The 17,709-nt window shown below is 43.7% G+C and overlaps 1 protein-coding gene across 4 annotated transcripts; it reads right to left on the reverse strand.

The window, feature by feature from the left end:
• Nucleotides 1-7,370: 7,370 nt before the first annotated feature.
• LOC6535500 (fibroblast growth factor receptor homolog 1) lies at nucleotides 7,371-15,142 on the reverse strand. 4 transcript variants are annotated; one of them, XM_015191700.3, is made up of 2 exons: nucleotides 14,685-15,142; nucleotides 7,371-10,760 (listed from the first exon to the last, which is right to left on the reverse strand). In XM_015191700.3, exon 2 carries the CDS (start codon nucleotides 10,119-10,121, stop codon nucleotides 7,932-7,934), a length of 2,190 nt encoding a protein of 729 aa, XP_015047186.2. In that variant the 5' UTR covers nucleotides 10,122-10,760; nucleotides 14,685-15,142; the 3' UTR covers nucleotides 7,371-7,931. The 4 variants fall into 4 exon arrangements, with proteins under 4 accessions (XP_015047186.2, XP_015047185.2, XP_039231498.1 ...); XM_015191699.3 differs by lacking the exon at nucleotides 14,685-15,142 and adding an exon at nucleotides 11,379-11,514; XM_039375564.2 differs by lacking the exon at nucleotides 14,685-15,142 and adding an exon at nucleotides 11,375-11,507.
• Nucleotides 15,143-17,709: the final 2,567 nt, after the last annotated feature.

Raw genomic sequence — 17,709 nt, forward strand, 5'->3', positions numbered from 1 at the left:
AAATACAAATATAATTAAAAGTCTTAGGTATGCATATATGACTTTTTAAAATCTAAATATTTGTACGAATTACCATTGATCTAAAAAAAATACTAGTCGTAAAAAGAAATGTGTTTGTTTAGCATTCTTAGGGGTAATAAATTATACGTTGATATGAACCAATCCATCGAAAAGCAGCTGAAATATATGTACGTATCTACACATAACCCATCCGATATACCCGACTAAATCCATTTGTACCTTGTATAATAACTGCCTTTGGAAGTCGTTCCTAATCCTAATCATTTTTGAACGCCTCACGAGGCGTCATAAATGCGCTCATACCGGAGATAAAGACTGAGACTGAGGGGCAGGAAGATAGTGGCTGTTAATTTTGCATTTTTAAAAAAACATTGCCAAAGTGTTACAATTTCCATTAGTTACAGTTATTTGGCCGAAACAGAGAGTGAGGCAACCGGGCTCAAGCAGGCACAATTATCAAGTTTTTGCGTTGATTACGATGATGGATTATAACACTTTGCCAGTGGTTCGACCACTGGCGGCTAGAAAAACTGGACCGGCCGACGAAAACACAGCGAAATTGAATGGGCGCCACAAATGGCAGCACTTGGGGGCAGGGCAGCTCCCAATTGCCATTTCTCGTATGCACATACATATATGAATACTCGTACATGTGGCTGTGACGTGGTACTCGTATGTAGTATAAGTGCGTCTGGCATCCTGCACTTGGGGGCACAGAAATTAATTTAACAGCTTGACAGGATTACGCGGGAACAGGGTCAGCAAAGCAGAAAAACCCGCTGACAGGCAGCACAAAAACTGATTGGTCACAAGTCAAAACCGGGAGACAGCCCAAGATATTATGAACCCTGGAGGCCATGGCGAATGTGTCCAGCGGCTGGGAACCGTGGCCAATTAGCGGACCATTTAACACGTGGCCAAAATGAAAAGAAACCAGGGGACTGACCCGCCGTGGCAGAGACACCAGAGACACAGGTGCATGCCACTCCATCTCGCTGTCTCCGGGTGTGCTAATTGAGCCGCGATCTATGACAAACACAAATGTATTCGGGGAGGTTCCGAAACATGCAATTGTAGGATGAGCTGAATATGGCATCCGCACCAGGAAATACTCTTGAAAGAATTTCATTGCGAAAGTTCAGCTGGTCTGTAAACAATAGCTCACATTTGTTAATATTTGTGAGTGATCCCTCTCATTGAAGCATCTTCTTGTTTATAATCTAAAAAGAATAAACAGGTTTATTGTTTTTCCGATAATCGTATTAACAGCTGCCGGTTTCCGGTTATTAAATATTATAAAATAATCTAATGCTTGAATAAATATGAGAGGGGATTAAGTGATGTCTGCGAAAAAATCTAGAAACAAACAGATGTTCCAGTAAATTAAAAATGTTAATGTTTAGGGAGCCAATAAATAAGTTTCTATATAATGCTTGGCATATTAAGGAAAACAACTCTTGGCTTACCTGAAATAAGTAGATATAAAATGGAAGAATACTTGTACATATTACCCAACGATAGGGTATATAACCTCAGAAGTCGGCTTAACGATCATTGACTAGACCATTTGCTACATAAAGTGGCATATGCAAATATGCCGACGATTAGGACTCCGTAGTCCGACTGGTTACTGGATTGGACTGACTTTTGACTGCTGGCTACTGACTACTGACTACTGACTACTGACTACTGGCTCCTGGCTCCTGGCCACTGGCATCTCCACCGACTGCCGCCGGCCGATTAATCAATGATAAATCCGAAATAGATAAATGACCAGGCACATGGCAAATGTTGTGTGGTCCCCCATTGCAGCGCTGATCACCTGCTGTTGCTTCAGTTGCTTCTGTTGCCTCTGTTGGCTCCAATCTGTTGGCCAAACCCATTGGGCCAGCCGCTGTTTCCCTGCTCCTTGGATTTCAATAGCGGGTGCAAGATAAATGCTCCACTGATGATGCTGACAGAGAGCCAGCGTTCAGGAATGGGAATAGAGTCTGGAATCCAGATCCAGCTCCCCCTGCATCATCGGCTTGGCCATCATCATCTGCATCGGCTCTTTATGGGCATTGTCAATGTCCCGGGACGCATTTGCATCGTACGGTTAATTGTGACCGCTATTTGTTGACCAATTGTGGGTGGCAGCCGCACCACACATGTTCTGCACCACCAACACCACTGAGCCACCAAATTCGGCATTTCTTGGCATTCTGCATATCCCGAAAGAAAAAACTCAGAACGGGCTTTGGTATCCATTCTTGCTTGAAGAACATATTCTATACTTGAGGGTATCATAATTTTCTTCAAATCTGTAATTATTTGAAATATATATTTCGCATTGCATCACCTAACAGATTTGGCTTGTTGTTTTAAAATGGCTGAGCTGATTATTAGTTTAATTTGGTTTGTCTAATCGGCACGTTCGGAAGCAGAAACCTTGTGTTTCCAGTTTCTCTACAGGCTAAATATATTTTCCTCTGCATCGCATTATATATTAGACATATTATACAAAAGTATCATAGTTGTGGAATGAATTGTCCATTCAGTAGCAATCAAATCTAGTCCACCAAACGTGAAATTCCTAAAACAAAGGGTATTTCAGTAGGCCTTTCACAAATCAAGTTCGATGTGGATACGTTTCCGCATCTAAAGGGGTATTGCCATGTTCTACCCTCCATCCTAATGCTCCTCCTTTGCCATTTGCGGGTGCAAGTGTGGCACTCTGATCCAGGTTCGCACAGGTGGCACTTGGAGTGGTGACACCGCTGGGGACTCCAGTGGTCGTGGACGTGTCCTCCTGCGAGCTTTGCCCTCGTTAGCTCAGCACGTTGCACGTTGCAGTTGCAGTTGCAGCTAGCCGGATATCTATATATAGCCAACTGGTGTGATTTTGATTCATGGCGCGATTATATGTGCGCACGCAGTTTATCTTCTTTTCTTATTTCTCTACGGTTTTTTCCCTTTTTCTTCTTTTGAGCAGCAGCACAGTAGCATTGGCCCAGCATGAAGGCCTGAAACCCGAACACTTACTGGAGGAGCTCCAGCCGGCGCGCTGGATCCTCCGATACGCCGATCCGCCGATCCCTCGATCCGTCCCTGCCCTTGCTTGTGGCACTTAACATTTTATTGTTAATAAAATATATTACAAGGCGCAATACAAAAGGCTAACCGGGTTGCGAGCCGAGCTCTCTGGCTTTCAGGCCCAAATGCGTTAACGAAATCATCCACCACATCCTCCGGCCCCGTTCCAGATCCTCTCCAGGTGGAAGCCCCCCGAACCTCCGCCCCTGGGAATGTCGCGTGAGTTCGTGTCGTACATTTAACGCGTGACTCCTTTTGAAAATTGTTCATAAATTTTGCGTTTAACAGTAGCAGAAAGGCAACGGCAATGGCAAGAAAAAAACAGAAAAGACCCACAAAAGTCAGTCGAATACAAGATCGTTGAAGGCTGTGGCCGAGGAATTGGGTAACTGAAATAATCGAAAATCGGAAATTGAGTCTGCAGACTAGCATTGATTATTTGATTATGGTTGATTGTTGATTATTTGGGCAAATGAAATAAAATAAAATTGCCTATTAGTAACTTATTGTATAAATAAGACCTAATTATTAGAATAATATAGTGTTAAGGTTAAGTTCAATTCTGATGATTATATTTTGATTCCATGATGAAACATTAATTTTTCTCAACTATGAAGATTATAAAAATTATAGAAAATTATAAAAATCTATAGTTAAAATGACATATAATGAGTTAAGAACGTGATGCTTTTTCAAGCCCGGTTTTATGTAATCCCCCAGCAACCATTAAATATTAAAGTACACACCATATCCGACAAAGGGCATTCCATTTTCGCTACGGATTTTTGGGTTCGCTGGTGGCAAGTCAGCAAAAATGATTTCACAAATCCGACAGATGCAACGAACACGGACCATGGCGACAAAAAAAAAACTCTCTCGCCGAGAAAATGAATTAATGAATCAGAAAACTATTCGATTCGCGGCCTTTCGCTCATTATAATGCATATGCAATATGTGGACTCAGAAATTTATGCGACCAGTCGAGTATTTCTAATTAATAACACACAAAATGTAATCAGCAATGTTAATTAGGCACATCCGCTGCTCAATTCATTCAGCGTTGTCACCTCCACTCCACGTTCGTTTCATTCATAAAAATCCGACAGAGACTCTGTCACAGTTTTTGATTCGGTTTTGGATTCGACGTCTGCCCACATGGCAAAATGTTTTTGGCTGGATTTGAATAGTTCGTAAGCCAAGACGAGTGATCGCGGCTGCTGTGGTAAAAAAAGCACCAATTCGTTAAAGATTCAAAGCTTTTAGCCCGAGAATGGCCAAACCGGTTGGCAGGTTATGAAACTGTTTCAGTTTCATCGACTTCGTGCTTCTGCGCGGTTTTTTTCGAGTTTTGGTAAAGTTTTATGAATGAAAAAACGTAAAATTTGCATTTGAAACACGTGAAGTACCTATCGAACTTTGGCAAAGAAATAGCTATTCAGTGTTCCTGGGGAAACGGCCGAATCCACTGTGAATCAACATTTTGCTGACAGGTGCGCCAAACTGATTCATCTGCTTGGCTATTCAAATAAGCAATTTAAATTATTATTAATTTATTGTTTCCGGTGATACTCAGTTTCGAGTGTTGCCAAGCTCAGAGCGATAAATAATGTATCTATAGAAAAGCAAACACATTTAATGCTTTAAGCACTTGGCAAACTTTGTCCCATCCAAGTGTTTGCTCCATTACATTGAACTATCCCCACAATGTGGCGCCAATTATGTCGGTGGCGAAATGATACCTCAACTCGCCTGATCACCCTGATATGGTCCGCCTTTCCAAACAAAAAGCCCCAAGACGAGGTCAACCCAAGCTGTGCAATCGACCAACTGCCTGACTGACTGAATGACGGCCACGATCTGGACGATCGACGTTAGACAGGCAATTTGTAGACTTTTAAAATAGCTTTAAATGGAACCCAGCCAGCCAGCCAGCAGGCACTCCAGCAGACAACCTGTGCGCTGTCCGATCGCCAGAAACGATTGACCGCAGCAAACACAACAATACGGATTCGGTTTACTGGCAAGCCGAAGGTTCTAATACTCTTACATGGGATGTGCTTGCTAAAGAATTAGAGATATGTGTTTTGTATATTTCATAACCGAAATCTGAATCATTAGTTTGAAAAGATATGGGAGATTTGGTGTACTTATCAAGTAGAAGATAATAGTACCAATTCTACAACCTGGTCCAACCAAAAGCAAGACTCGACTTTAGGCCAACATTCAGCAAAGAAGCCAGTTGGAACCATCACTATTGGTTACCAGCCCATTAACTCAGAACAAGTTATCAAGCACAGAGGCAATATTCCCTTTTCTCTAATATATTAAAATTTACTTAAAGATGCCATTAAAATGGATCACATACCTGATACCATATCTCGTATCCCCCATGATAGAGCAAACAGCGCATGCAAATTTATAGCCTACTGTGGCCGAAAAATTAATTGATCACTCGAAACAGGTAACATTGCCGAGATTGCAGACCAGACCAGGCCAGACTTATAGACTTATGGACCCGACAATCGATCGATCGACGGCCGGCTGATCACCGCGAATTAAGTTGGTGCTGGTGGTAAGTGCCCGCATACCCGGGCTGATCACAGACTTCCTGAGGTAGCTGGCTCGATTGGGCTGGTGAAATGTGGTTTGTTTTTCATGGCTCCATGAACAAATTTCAATTAACATATTCACGCAATAATTGCAGGGTCTCCGAGCGGCCCACGTCTCTTGTGGCCGGCCAGTGAATAGAAAACCCACCAACGCCCGAATCCCCAATCCTCAATCCCGAATCTCCAGCAGACACGTGTCAAACTTCCGATCATTAGGAGGAGGCGGTCGCTCATCGTACCACGCCTACTCGCACCGCTGGACGGGGTCCTAATTAATAAACAGACAAAACAATTTTAGTTTTATGGCCCTCGAAGATGGAAAACTCTCGAATTGATAAATTATCGAAATGCAGTTTAGCGTGTGCCTTGCCTTGGACAAAAAGATATTGAGATTAATCACTGGACCAGGCCGCTCGTCATCATTCGATCAAATGCGTTGGCGGTCCTCCGCGGTAATGCCACCTAATTAATGGTTGCCACGCTCGGGAGGAATAATCCAGTGGGTCACTGGAAAGTAAAAACAATAAAAACAAAAGGCAGCCCATGATGAAATATTTGACAATTTAATACGGTGGTGTTAGCAGCTAGAACTTATTGCACGCTGAGTCAACAATGAAAACAGAAGAGCTTACCATATCTCTAAGTTCCAACAGCTAAACTCTTCAAAAAGCTATAAAACATCAAAGTAAATAAATTCTATAGGTTTGGTAATAAAGCACTACTTGTATACTGCCCTTAATTCAACAGGGAACACCAAGGTAAACAATATAATTGCCAATGTGTATATCTAATTTATAATAATAATAAAAATTTAGGTGCAGCTTAAGTTGCAATTTGAATAATTAAATAAGCCTCAATAAAATATTTGCCCATGTGTGCATCACAACGGGTTAATCGGCGAATAAATATCACAGGCAGTATCAATTTAGACTTCTGTAAAAGTCTGGCTTCCACACCCACATCAAGTCATGGCAATTACCGTTGATCTCTGGCTTAGAGCGGCTCATAATCAAGACACAAGTTTTAATTTAAATTTGCCCCAATGCCCATTTATCTCACAAGTATCAGCCACACAATGTTGCAAGATCTTTGGATCGCATCGCCGTGGTGCACACAGATCTAAGTCGGCCAACTTCTGGCCGCCGGCGCAGCGGGATCAGCTCGTTGCGAATACCCCTCCAAATAAATCGGACACTCCACAAATCTCCCGCAATTACAATGCTTTATAAACATATTTTTCTTCTTCCCATTGCGGCGGGTCTTGTATTATCGTCTAATTGCATCGTCGACGCTCGTGGCATTTAGCGCGTCAACAAACGAGCCGCCGCCGTCGCTGCCCCATGATCACCACCCCCAGCCCCTTAATCCACTGACACCTTAGCAGCGGCTCGAAGCTGAAAAATGAAAATAAAAACAAAACCAAGAAATACCTATATATAAAAGAAAAAACTAAAAAACCAAAAACAACAGAGAGGACCGCAGGCCGTTCCATTCATCATTTTTCGTTTAGTGACGCGCGTGCCTCGTGCGCCTCAAATCGAGTGTTATTTTTTTCACAGATTTTCAAATTGAGACGTCATGATCTCTCAGTCGGTTCCATCGGTGCCATCGGTTTTGTCGGATCACCTCGGTTATGCTGAGGTGTATGATCATTTTTCGTTGGGATTCGTGTACAACATTTATTGTTTCATAAGGCACTGCGGCATGCAACTAACGCTAGATAGAACATTGTTGTGTGTTTAAGGCTACGAGTATAATTTAGCGAGTATAAAAGTGCGAATACTACAAAGATCAGTACAATATGAAATACAACAGAAATACAACCGAGTCTTAAGCATAACTTAGTACTACGCATATACTAGTACACGTTTTATAGTGCATCTTAAGTTGATTGTAAGCTAGAAGTAAATTCGAGCAGCTGCTTCTATTTGGTTTTACGCCTTTGGTGCAATTTTGGTAAAATGTTTCATACAGATGCTGACTTAAATGAGAGTTATATACATAAATTCGAGTGTAGTACGATTTATAGGATGTTTTATGTAGGCCTAAGATCTTTCAAAGATTTTCTAGGATTCACCTTAAGGTGTTAAATGGGACATTGTCGATTGAAGACACTCAAACCCGTGTTCCATAATCTCTAGTTAACCATTTTGACTGTGGTTCAAAAACCAGGCTTTCATTGCTTGATCTCTTCTAAGGATCCGTTCGAATGTTACCCTAGTTCGTTTAATAGTTACACCATTTCTGCAGGTTGTCCGTTTCATCCTCCTCCTCATCGCTCGTCGAGGGCGGGGTATCCAGATTGGCAATGTCCACGTCGAGGTAGTCCTCCTTCGTCTGCAGCAGCTTGTCCATATACTCGACGATTTCCGTGAAGGGTGGCCGATCGTCGGCGTTGAAGTGCCAGCACTGCCGCATCAGGATGTAGATGTTCATGGAGCATTTCGCCGGCTTCTCCATCCGCTGACCGGACATAAGATAGGTGTATAGCTCCTCCGCGGACATGATAGTGGGATATGGTTGTTGCCCGTAGGTCATGATCTCCCACAGCAGGATACCATACGACCAGACATCGCTCTTGGAGTCGTAGAATTTCTCCTGCAGCGATTCCGGTGCCATCCATTTGATGGGTAGCCTGCCATTCGTGTTCTTCCTGTAGTATTCCGTGCTTTGGATATCCCTCGCCAGACCGAAATCGGCTATCTTCAGCACATAATCATCGCTGACCAGCACATTCCTGGCTGCCAAGTCTCGATGGATGCATCGCCGCGAGGCTAGATAGTCCATTCCCCTAGCAATTTGGTGGGCAAACTTGATCAGATCCTTTTCGGTAATCACATGAGCTGGTGGCGATGGCGGCGGTTGCGAACAGTCCCTGTCCTGATCCCTTCCGAAAGGTCGGTTTTTGTAGAGGAAGTCCTTGAGATTTCCGTGTGGCGCGTACTCGACAATCACATAGAGAGGCCCATTCTGGCTGCAGCAACCCAGTAGGTTGATAATGTTTATGTGCCGCCCAATGATCTTCATCACTTCCATTTCCCGCACCAAGCTGGCAATATCATCGTCCGTGTGGCCCTCCTTCACCATTTTCACCGCCACTATGGCATTGTTGACCTCCGCCATGACCACTCGTCCGAAAGCACCTTCTCCCAAGGTGGCACCCAATACCAAATGGCTTCTGGGCAGTTCCCAGTTCGAGTCCAGTGGGAATTCGTATTCGTTAAAGGGAGCCGGCTCGTTGCCATTTTGTAGGACGGTGGTGCGCTGTTTCTGAATCCTAACCACCGGCATGATCATGGTGTCCATGGAACCACTGGAGTCTCCGCCACCTTCGGGCTTGAAGATGATCACCTTCTTGGTCCACTGGTGAACGGTTTCTATGCGTTGTTTCAGCACCTTCTCATGCTTCATTTTCCGGATGGCATAGAAGACAAACAGAGTGGTCATGAAGATGAAAATGAGGCCGCCGAAGACGAAGATGTACACGAAGCTGGTGGAATGCAGTGAGCCACTGGCCACACCGGCCTCCAAGACGTGCAAACTGTGCACCACTCGCAGATATGCAGTGATATTGGATTGGCCCAGGCTGTTGCTTTCGACGCATGTGTAAAAGCCCTCCTGCTCTGCCCTAACGTTCACAAAGTCCAACTGATCCTTATCCTCGGCAATGATAGATCGGTTGTTGGAGCAGTTGGTCATCCCCTGGCAGGGCACAAAGATCCACGCTTTCTTGCTGGTCAAGTCCGACAGATATTTGCAGTGCATGCTGCCTGTGGAATTGACCACCAGTGTGAGATTCATTGGGCCGGTCATCAGGATGGGTTTGTGGTTGACTCGATCGCTGACAATCACCTGGGTGTCGTGACGAATGCAACCCAATGAATTGCACACCTTGCAGGTGTAGTTCCCACAATCGCCCGGCACCAGATCCTCCATGGTCAGGGTCCATCGGTTCCGCTTCAAGCTGCCATAGCCGCGCGTCCAGTCGACGGTTCCATTGCGGTACCACGTGATATTGGATTCCGGATTGCCCAGGGCATGGCAATTGAGGGTGAGCAGGGAGCCCGAGGGTCGCGTCTGCAGAAAACTCATCTTCTTGGGGTTCCGCCAGTAGGGTTTCGAACTGACATTCACCGGCAAATCTGCCTTGTTATCATCATCATCCGCGGCGCCATCATCCAGATCCGCCGTCGAAGTGCTTGATTGATTGACGTTGTTCGTGATGGCTGGAGTCTTGTTTTGACTCCTGGCCCCCGCATTATCCTTGATTATCTCCTGGCTGTTGGCCACTTGGCGTCGACCTTGCACTTGTACGGCTGGTTGCCAAATCGAGAGCAACAGGAACACCACTACCAGCGATCCGCTCTTCATTGTGATCGTTGAGTGACTGGCTCGCCAACTCCAGGCGGCAGCCATTTTTGGGATATTTATTTTTGTAACTCTTGCCGGCAGGGCAGCACCCTCGATGTGCAATAGCTACTGCGACTGGATGTGCAACTGCAACTGGATGTGCAACTTCGACGGCAACTCCCTTGTCGGAGTTTTGTCGCATGTGCTGCTTGGTTTTTTATTCACCGGAAATCCACTTTAGAGTGCTCCGCTCTATGTGGACCGCGTTCTCCCTCTTTCGCCTGCGCCGGAAGAAGATCGGTGATCTTCTAGTTTCTAATTTATAATGGAAACAACAACTGCAACAGTGGCCTCTTCAGTGCAACATGTGTGCCTTTGAAGTGATCCTCCACTCCACTCAACTCCACCAACGATTGCAATCGGATGCTGTTGATAATGAGGCCGAGATGATCCTCTCGATGATCACCTATCTTTTCTTGGTGTAACGGAAATACTTTCCCCCAAAAAAATTCCGTCCGACTTTTCTACTTATGGGGGGAGATGTACTCAGTGCAATATGCTCAGTGAGTTGATGGATTTATGGCAGCCAATATGTCACCAAAGGAGCTCCACTCGTGGGCGTTGATGACGGTGGGTTCCATAGATCACTCGACGGCTTCTGGAGGGTGGATTCCTCGGCTGTGTTTGATGTGACTGCTGCAACACCTGAAAGAACGCATGCGATTAGATTTATGATCACATTGAGTACATTAGTTTAGCTAAACTACAAACTTCAAAGAACAAGTGCAAAAATAAGTGGAAATCGGAAGTGTACTAGATACATCCGCTCAATTTCTTTGACTCAATGAATTTGCTTGTGTGGTGAGTAAACGTTCGAGTCTTTCGCAGAGATTCTTTTTGGTCTTGACTCGATTAAAGGCCATTTCCATTTGGCGAACTTAATTTAAATGTCGCGCACATTTCCGGTAACTTGTTCAGCATTTCTCGTATACCCGTTTCTGACTTTCTGATTTTTGTCCAGCGCGTGCCATAAATTAAAAATGGTCCAGAGGAATGAGCTCAGAATGTGCGGCACATACATATAACAACAAATACTCGTGCTTTTCATCTTTTACGCGTTGCATATTTTATTGATTTTCAAAATAGCTTAATGGCCACACAAAAATGCTTCGGCTGCCACTCTTTAATAACGACCTGTCTTGTCGTTTACCTTTTTGGCGAGGGAAAACTCTTTTCAACTTGTTGTCAGTTTACTTTACGACGGCTTTCTATATATACACTGCGCCCTCAAATGTGGTTCTATTTTTCGCACAACTCACTCACGTTTTTCCGATTTTCAAGAGGGGTTGCGCAGATCTGTCTGCGACTTTTGCGCTTTTCGAAACTGAGAATTTTCACGGAGCTAAGCGAAAAACTGATCCAAATTGGTCCGCGTAGTCCGATGTACTGAATGTGCCCAATGCCAATTCCGATTCCAATTCTACTGGTGATCGCGCCGATTCTCTACCTCTCCCATTTCTCCCGCAGTCTCTCTCTTTCTCTCCCCGGATCCGGCCGCCCTTGTCTCTTTCACCAGCTCTCCCACACTAATGTCCTACTCAATGCGCCGGCGTCGGGAAAAGCGACTCAATTTAGTGGGCCCTCGAGTCGCTTCCACTTTCGCCGTTAAATTTCCAATGCCTGATACCCTGTATTGCAAGGGTGCGTGGGGTATATACGAAACTTATAAAATAAGGGTAAATAATGGTCATGGAAGCGCCATATCAGAAATAACTTTTTTTAAAAGCTTCTGGCTTCGATATAAACATCTGTCCGATCACTTTTTTGGAATTATTCAATTATTAAATATATCATTTCATAAATTTGTTATTTTCTGTTTAAAGCATAATGGTATAGTTATATCCCATTAGTGATCCCTAGTTTCTATAGTATATCTATACCCTCACCATTAAAACTTATTTATTAGCAAAGCCTAGTTCTATCAATTTAATATTTATTTGCCTTGAAAATGTAATGTTTTAGAGTAAAGTCGCGTTGTCAAATTGCTAGGTATGCTAGGTATGCTATAGTCAATAAATTAAGGGAGTCGCATTTCCATTCCTGCTGCGGTTCTGTTTCGATGGTCGTTGCCTTTGTCCCGCATCTTTTCGCTTTCAACGGCAGCCTTATTTTTCCACATATGCCAGCCCCGTCTCGCTTTGTATCTCAGTATCTGAGTATCTCTCAGTTCGCCGCGAGTATTACTCTCATCTTTAATTAAAACAGACACAGTTTCTCCCGACGTTCTGGGTCTGATCTTTCCAGTCGCATTTGACATCAACATTCAGCCCACATCTGGCGGACAAAAAATTAAGGAAATTAAAAGCAACAAAAATAACGGCCGGAGAGACTACTGTGTTCAGTTGTCTCTGTTCTCCCGCCCCCCGGCCACGCCCACAGCCAGAGTCGAGACAAGGGCAAATATTGTTTCGGCTTGCATTTGGTGCGCTATTGTTGACTGCAACATGTGGGCACATCATCAGCATCGAACACGAGTACGCGAGTATAGTGTGTGTATGTCTACCTAGGATCGTGCCACATGTGGTGCACAGACATTGTCGTCGGTTCTCGAGGGGAAGTCGAGAGCCGATTCCAGCGGGGAAATTATGGGGTTATCCAAAATGTTGACTTCCAGGAAGGCATCCGCCAAATCGGAAACTGCCAAAAATTCTTCTAAATAGGTCTTCGCTGTGCTATCTCCCTCCGACCTTCACCTCCATCGATAACGGCCGCGCAATTTTAGTATATTTCCTGTGCCGTCCGAAATCGCCGAGTATAAACAAACACGTTCCGGAAAGTATTTGCAAAGTATACAATCATTTTACGCTATACACGGTATACACTTCCCATCGCATTCAACCCGCCGGTCACTTGGCGCATCCATTTCAATCGCACGGGTTGACCCGCAATTGACGCACTTGGTGGATTCGCCGCCGCTCAGTGTATTTGCTACCAAGTGGAGACCGGCACGAGTATGTTATTTCGCACGGTTCGTCGGCAGGTTCCACCAGCCACTAGCCATCAGCCACCGAATCCATCCATCCATCCAGCCATTCATCTAGCACATGGCATTCAGTACGTGACGGCGAAAAGGTTGCCTCCCATGGGGGAAACGAAAATAAGCAGATGGAGCGAAAGGTCGATTGTGGCAAGCCGACTTAAGATATCACAAAGTATTCCATGCTCGAATTAATTTTCATTTCAGAAACATAAAGCACGCACTACCAAAAGAGAGATCGATCTGATACCAAGTACTGATATTCCTCAGATTAGGTTGAAATAAGCATAAGTCAACTAAATGTATAAAGAAATGTAAGAACATTTCACTACCAAGTTCGTAAATTTGTGAATCTGAGATTTCATTTTGTTAGTTCTTGAAACATTTAAAAAACTAAATCCATTATAACATTGCTGCAGCATAATATACTTAATCATTTTAACAATAAACAACAGTTCTCATTAACATTTTCACAACAACCCTTAATTTTTTGTTTTGCTGCCACTAGTAACTAATGGATTACAAGTGAGTAAACACAGATTCAATGATCCAACCTCAAGAAATCAATTAATATAATAAAGCCTACTTTACAGAAATGTTAAGCACGCTTAAATTTAATACACAAGCATATATTTTCGTTACATTTGTTCCTGAACACCTTAAAAGATCAAAGGACCATCCCGAAAGGCTTCGGTGTTCCCACCTGAGATCGGATCGGAACAATACCGGGAACTGGCCGCACAATTAGCTAAACAAACCTACCTTAATTATCATTCATAAATAAAATTGCAGGCTGGGGAGGAGAAAAGAAGGAGAGTCGGTTGTCGACCAGCAAATTGAGTGATTGCCAAAGGCAACAAAACAGAAGCTGAAACACCGAGAAGATGGCATCGTAAAGCTTCCCGACCGACAAAACAAATACCCGATAAATATATACACAGATAGCTATATCTTCAGCTACATAAATACTCACAGATATAGAGCAAGTCGGACAAAGAGCAGACAAGTTAAAATGTTTGTTTATGCGGCTAGAAAATATTGCATGTTCCTATGCCGTCTACAATCTAGAATCTAGAATCTAGACTAGATGCTTTTAGTTAATAAACAAAATCCCACTCTAAGGGAGCGGTAAAAAATAACAGAATTATGAGTTTGAAATGTTTTCCGAGCTCTGGGGCATCAGTTGGCTTGTAAAAGCAAAGAAATAAATATAAATTAGAATGGGAACCCTGTGGAAAAGTGCTTTCAATTTGAGCATGTACCATGTACCTTAACAGAACCGAAACAAAAAAAAAACGCATTCTATGTGGCTTTGAAGCCCACAACTGCCCATATTCACTGTGTTATGGGGTAGCCAGAGAATAGATAATTGAACGATTGACTACACACACAGCGGGATAAACGACACAAAATGCTTTGGTTCAGCAACATGGAACCACTGCACATTTTACACTTTTTGGCCTTTGGGTGAAAAGTCAAATTGCTGTGCGCGGTCAATCAAAAAGTAGACCAAACAAATAATTTCCGCAATTACGCAAAAAGCGAAATAAACTAAAAAAAACGATGCAAGGCGGGTATTTTTAAAGGCTTACCTCACAAAGTGCGTTGCTTCACGAAGAACAAAAAGCTTCTTCCCAAATAGCCCAGTATCCAAAGTGTCTCTGCGTTGGAATTTCTCCTTGGCTTCGGCTAAATTGTAAGTGTTTCACTAAAAACACAATTGGTAAAGTTCACAGAATTCGAGAATGTTTCCACTTAAAATTCCTGAAATGTTTTAGTACGCATTTATATGGCACTTGGGCACTAAAACAGAAGCCGAAACTGTTGCACACTTGACTCTGGTTTGTTTCTTTCCCTCCACAAAATGTGTGTTTTCACCGAGAGGTATTAGTAATTACTATTAGTATAATTATGTGGCGATATTCCCGATCGATCGATCGTTGGCTTTCCGATCGCTCTACTTATTGGGCGAAAAGTAGATTTCCGATTTTCCTACGATTTTCCTCCGATTTCGCCTACTGTAACGGCACGCAGTCCGATCGCAACTAATTCCAAAACCAAGCGAACCGAGCAGAACCGAAACCGAGCCAGCTCTGCGAAATAAATCTCTTCAATTAAATGAGGGAACAAATGAAACGAATTCACATTCCCCCATCAACATCCACATGCTGGAGAACACATCTCTGCAATGTATTTTCGCGGCAGGCGCGTAAACAAATACAGAAAATACACAAAATTGAACGGAACGCCAGCCACACATTGTATACTCCCCAGCGAAAGAGAGGAAGGGTCGAGAAAAGCGGTATATAGTATGGTACTGTATGGTATAGGGGCTATACCCTATAAAGGGGATACACACATGTGTATCTGAGTGGCGGCCTTCCCTTGGAAAGTGAAATGTAATTGAGTGCGCACTGCGCAGATCGCACTCGTTCTAAATTTGTTCAATTGAGTCGAATGGATATCTCAAAAATATTCTGCGACCCAATATGTTGCATAGTTTCAAGCGCACATGGGAAATTCATGAATTTTATTATGAGGGTGCAAAGAACAAAGAAATATAATGGTATTATTCATTACTATATCGATCCGAAAATTGGCTTAAACTCGAAATTATCGTTCTCTCTTGTTTAATACTACAATTTAAAATAAGGAATAACGATAAAGATTCTACGGATACATATCGGACTTAAAAAAAAAACTTTGTGGAAAATGCCGAATGGGATACATTAGCCGACACAATAGGCCGCTAAGTAAGTTAGCAGTTATTAATTAAGAGCTACTTAAAGCCAATGTCAAATGACCCAAAGCCACATCAGAACCAGTAGCCAAGTAGCGATGGAAGAAGGCCCCTCTAATAAATGACACTCGATGAAAAAGGGCCATCAAAGCACACACGCTGTGCGCCAAAGACAATGGCATCATTTAGCGCTTGTCTCTATGGAGACCCCGAAATAACGAAAGGGGTTAGCCAAACAATGGGCTGCGAAGGGGATTTTGGCCGAAAATCGAAAACAATTAACGAGCATTGACCATCAATTGTGGCCGAAGGAGCCCGCTCTGTGCCAAATGGCGTTACGCCTGACTGATTAATTGATGCTCCCCGGAATGGGAGGATCCCCATCAGTGGTTAGCATTGCTTCAACAGTTAACAACCTCGTAAAGCCGCAGAGACCCGGGGAAAGCTCGGGTTAAAGACAGCCACCGACCGACCAGCGTGTATGGTCATAATACTTAAATTTTATGCACTCCTGGGCAATCCTCCTGGCTCCACCTGGCTCCTCATAGCTCCTCCTGGCTCCTCTTGGCTGCCAAAAGTACTTCTCCTCGGGGCTGCCGATCGCTGCTTCAGCTTCCGTATGCCTTTTCAATTTGGCCAGAACGGAACGCAAGTTGTTAGCGTTTCGAACATAGAAATAAATATTGGGAAATTGGCTCAAACTCTGGTCGGTCGAGCCTTTGGCCATTTGGCTCTGGGAATCTGGAAATGGGAATGGGAAATGAAAAATCGGGAACGGGAACAGGCTTTTGGAGACACGATCTGCGAGTTGGGCGACACGATCCGCAACCATCTCGCAGCTCGCAGAGATCTCGTGCAGAGCGGCCAAACAGCATAAAGTTAATTGCTAATATGATTAATTGCACATTAACATGAATTTTTATAGCCAATTATATGCGAAATATGCCAATGAGGAACGCTTTCGACCAGCAGATTAAACAACCAAAAATAAGGAAACCAAATCTTGTCGATAACTGCTGGACTTATTCAGGTGCAAAAGGTAAAAAGATGGGCTATTGAAGCTGTCAATGAAAATAAGGAAGAGCTATATATTTAAAAGTGCTAGGAAACTTGGGAAATCAATTAAGTTTTAGGGTATACAAGGAAAGCAGCTCAAGGAGTAAACAGGAAGCTAGGTAAAGGAGCAATTTAAGTACATATGGACTGAAAACTGAAGTTTAGCTTGCTCTTGGCACCCAAGACATTGATTCACCTCTGCTTAGAACCAAAACCCGCTAACAAAACCAGACCAATTCTACGGCTGAGTCGATGTCGATGATAATTTATGCATAAGCTGTGCGTGGCAATTTGGCATCTTCTCAATCCAAACCGAGTGGGCTGCTGGCAGGCGGAATTATGCGGGTGTGTTTGCATTCGCCACAAGAGCAGACAAATAGCAAAAATAAATAAATAAATGAAAATGCAATAAGCCCCGAGACAAGCGGAAAACAAAAATCAAAATGCGAGAAAAAAATCCAAATCAAATTTCCAATCACTCAAAAACTATTGGAGATTCGAAATTCGAATTTGAATTATTGGCTCCACCTTGCCTGCGCCGCGCCATTTCCGGTCTTAAATCTCTGAGCGCGTGAGCTAATCATAACTTACAATGTGGTCCGGCAATTTGACAGGCGAGCTGCCCGGGCTGTTGGCCTTTTTCACTGGCTCTTTAGCTTTTAGCTCTTAGCTTTTTAGGCCCAGCCCGGTTGCTCTGTTGGCCAGTTTGCCTGCCACAGAGATAGGAGTTCGGGTATCCAAACGGAGGATCATGGACCATGGATCATGGATCATGTGGGGCTGGAAGTTGTTGCCATCACAGCGCTTTGGGGCTCGGCAAG

This window comes from Drosophila yakuba, chromosome 3R, assembly GCF_016746365.2.
Source record: "Drosophila yakuba strain Tai18E2 chromosome 3R, Prin_Dyak_Tai18E2_2.1, whole genome shotgun sequence".
Lineage (NCBI taxonomy): Eukaryota > Metazoa > Arthropoda > Insecta > Diptera > Drosophilidae > Drosophila > Drosophila yakuba.

What these genes read in the sequence shown, in the direction of transcription:
- LOC6535500 (XM_015191700.3), bottom strand. Translation starts at nt 10,121, where the DNA reads ATGGCTGCCGCCTGGAGTTGGCGAGCCAGTCACTCAACGATCACAATG.